The sequence below is a fragment of the Eimeria mitis genome, genomic scaffold (genome assembly GCF_000499745.2).
Source record: "Eimeria mitis Houghton genomic scaffold, Emh_scaff526, whole genome shotgun sequence".
NCBI lineage: Eukaryota > Apicomplexa > Conoidasida > Eucoccidiorida > Eimeriidae > Eimeria > Eimeria mitis.
Genome location: NW_013573544.1, coordinates 4,053 through 5,974, shown reverse-complemented (window position 1 = coordinate 5,974; position 1,922 = coordinate 4,053). Strand labels below are relative to the sequence as shown.

The 1,922-nt window shown below is 39.4% G+C and overlaps 1 protein-coding gene across 1 annotated transcript; it reads left to right on the top strand.

The window, feature by feature from the left end:
* Positions 1–326: 326 nt before the first annotated feature.
* On the top strand, positions 327–902 carry EMH_0015100 (uncharacterized protein; the record flags this gene model as incomplete). The annotated part of the gene is made up of 1 exon (XM_013500311.1): positions 327–902. The coding sequence occupies one exon, from the start codon at positions 327–329 to the stop codon at positions 900–902; it is 576 nt and encodes a 191-aa protein (XP_013355765.1).
* Positions 903–1,922: the final 1,020 nt, after the last annotated feature.

Genomic DNA, 1,922 nt, shown 5'->3' with positions numbered 1-1,922 from the left:
CAGCAGCAGCAGCAGCAGCAGCAGCAGCAGCAGCAGCAGCAGCAGCAGCAGGAGTATTACGTGATATCATAGACAACGACAGCGCCAGCAGCATCTCTGTAATAGAGGGGGGCCATCGCCCTGAACCGCTCCTGGCCCCCTGTGTCCCAAATGTGCAGCTTCACCTGGTTGCCTGCAGCAGCAGCAGCAGCAGCAGCAGCAGCAGCAGCAGCAGCAGCAGAAGCAGCAGCAGGAGCAGCAAGAGCGGCAGCAAGAGGAGAAGCAGCAGCAGCAAGAGAAGAAGCAGCAACAGCAAGAGCAGCAGCAGCAGCAAGAGCAGAAGCAGGATGAGCAGCAACAACAGCAGCAGCAGCAGCAGCAGCAACAGCAGAAGCTGGATAAGCAGTAGGAGAAGCAGCAGCAAGACAAAGAAAAGAGCAGCAGCAATTGCAGAAACAACAGCAACAGAAACACCAGCAGCAGGACTAGCAGCAGCAGCAGCAGCAGAACCACCAACACTAGCAGCAGCAGCAGCAACAGCACCAGCAGCAACAGCAGCAGCAACAGCACCACCACCACCAGCAACAACAGCAACAGCAGCAGCACCACCAGCAACAACAGCAACAGCAGCAGCAGCAGCAGCAGCACCACCACCACCACCAGCAACAACAGAAACAGCAACAGCAACAGCAACAGCAGCAGCAGCAGCAGCAGCACCACCACCACCACCAGCAACAACAGAAACAGCAACAGCAACAGCAACAGCAGCAGCAGCACCATCAGCAGCAGAAGCAGCAGCAACAACAACAACAGCAGCAACAGCAGCAGCAGCAACAGCAACAGCAGCAGCAGCAGCAGCAGCAGCAGCAACAGCAACAGCAGCAGCAGCAGCAGCAGCAGCAGCAGACCTTGTTCAAGCCTGACGGTTTGCTGCAGGAAGGCTGCACCAATGGTCACCTCATGGTACAGTGGAAACCGACCACGACAGAAACGCAGAGACAGGCTGCTCTTACCCACCCCACTGTCTCCTAATAAAACCTAAATAAATAAATAAATAAATAAATAAATAAATAAATAAATAAATAAATAAATAAATAAATATAAATTAATTTATATTTATTTGTTTTTTTTTTATTTTTTTTGTGCGTTTATAGAAAGAAAAACGAACACATTTCAGTTCAGGATACTCTTACACACGCCACAATAAATAAATAAATAAATATGAATAAATAAATAAATATAAATAAATATGAATAAATATAAATAAATATAAATAAATAAATATAAATAAATAAATAATTTATAAATAAATATATTTATTTGTGCGTTTATAGAAAGAAAAAGAAAAATTTGAGTTCATATAGGAGACGCTGTCTCACCTAAATAAATAAATAAATAAATAAATAAATATAAATAAATAAATATAAATAAATAAATAAATATAAATAAATAAATAAATATAAATAAATAAATAAATAAATATAAATGAATAAATAAATATAAGTATAAACAAAATGCAAACAAACAAAGCACAAAAAAAAGAGTAAAATAAATAAAAACAAAAAAGGGTTTAGGGTTTATATAACATTTATATTTTAGTATAAAGATTTATAATTTAATTAGGGTTTAGGGTTTAATTAGGGTTTAGGGTTTAGGGTTTAGGGTTTAGGGTTTAGGGTTTGGGGTCTAACAATTTTGGCTTCGAGGCTGAGGCGAGAGAAGGCGGGGTTTCTTCACACAGAAAAAAAAAACAAAAATAAAAATAAAAATAAATAAAAATAAATAAAAATAAAAATAAATAAAAATAAATAAAAATAAATAAAAATAATAAATATTATTAAAATATAAATATACAGTCGGCTAATAGGAAAGCAGCAGCAAGAACGGGAGCAGCAGCAACTGCAGCAGAAGCAGCAGCAGCAGCAGCAGCAGCAACAACAGCA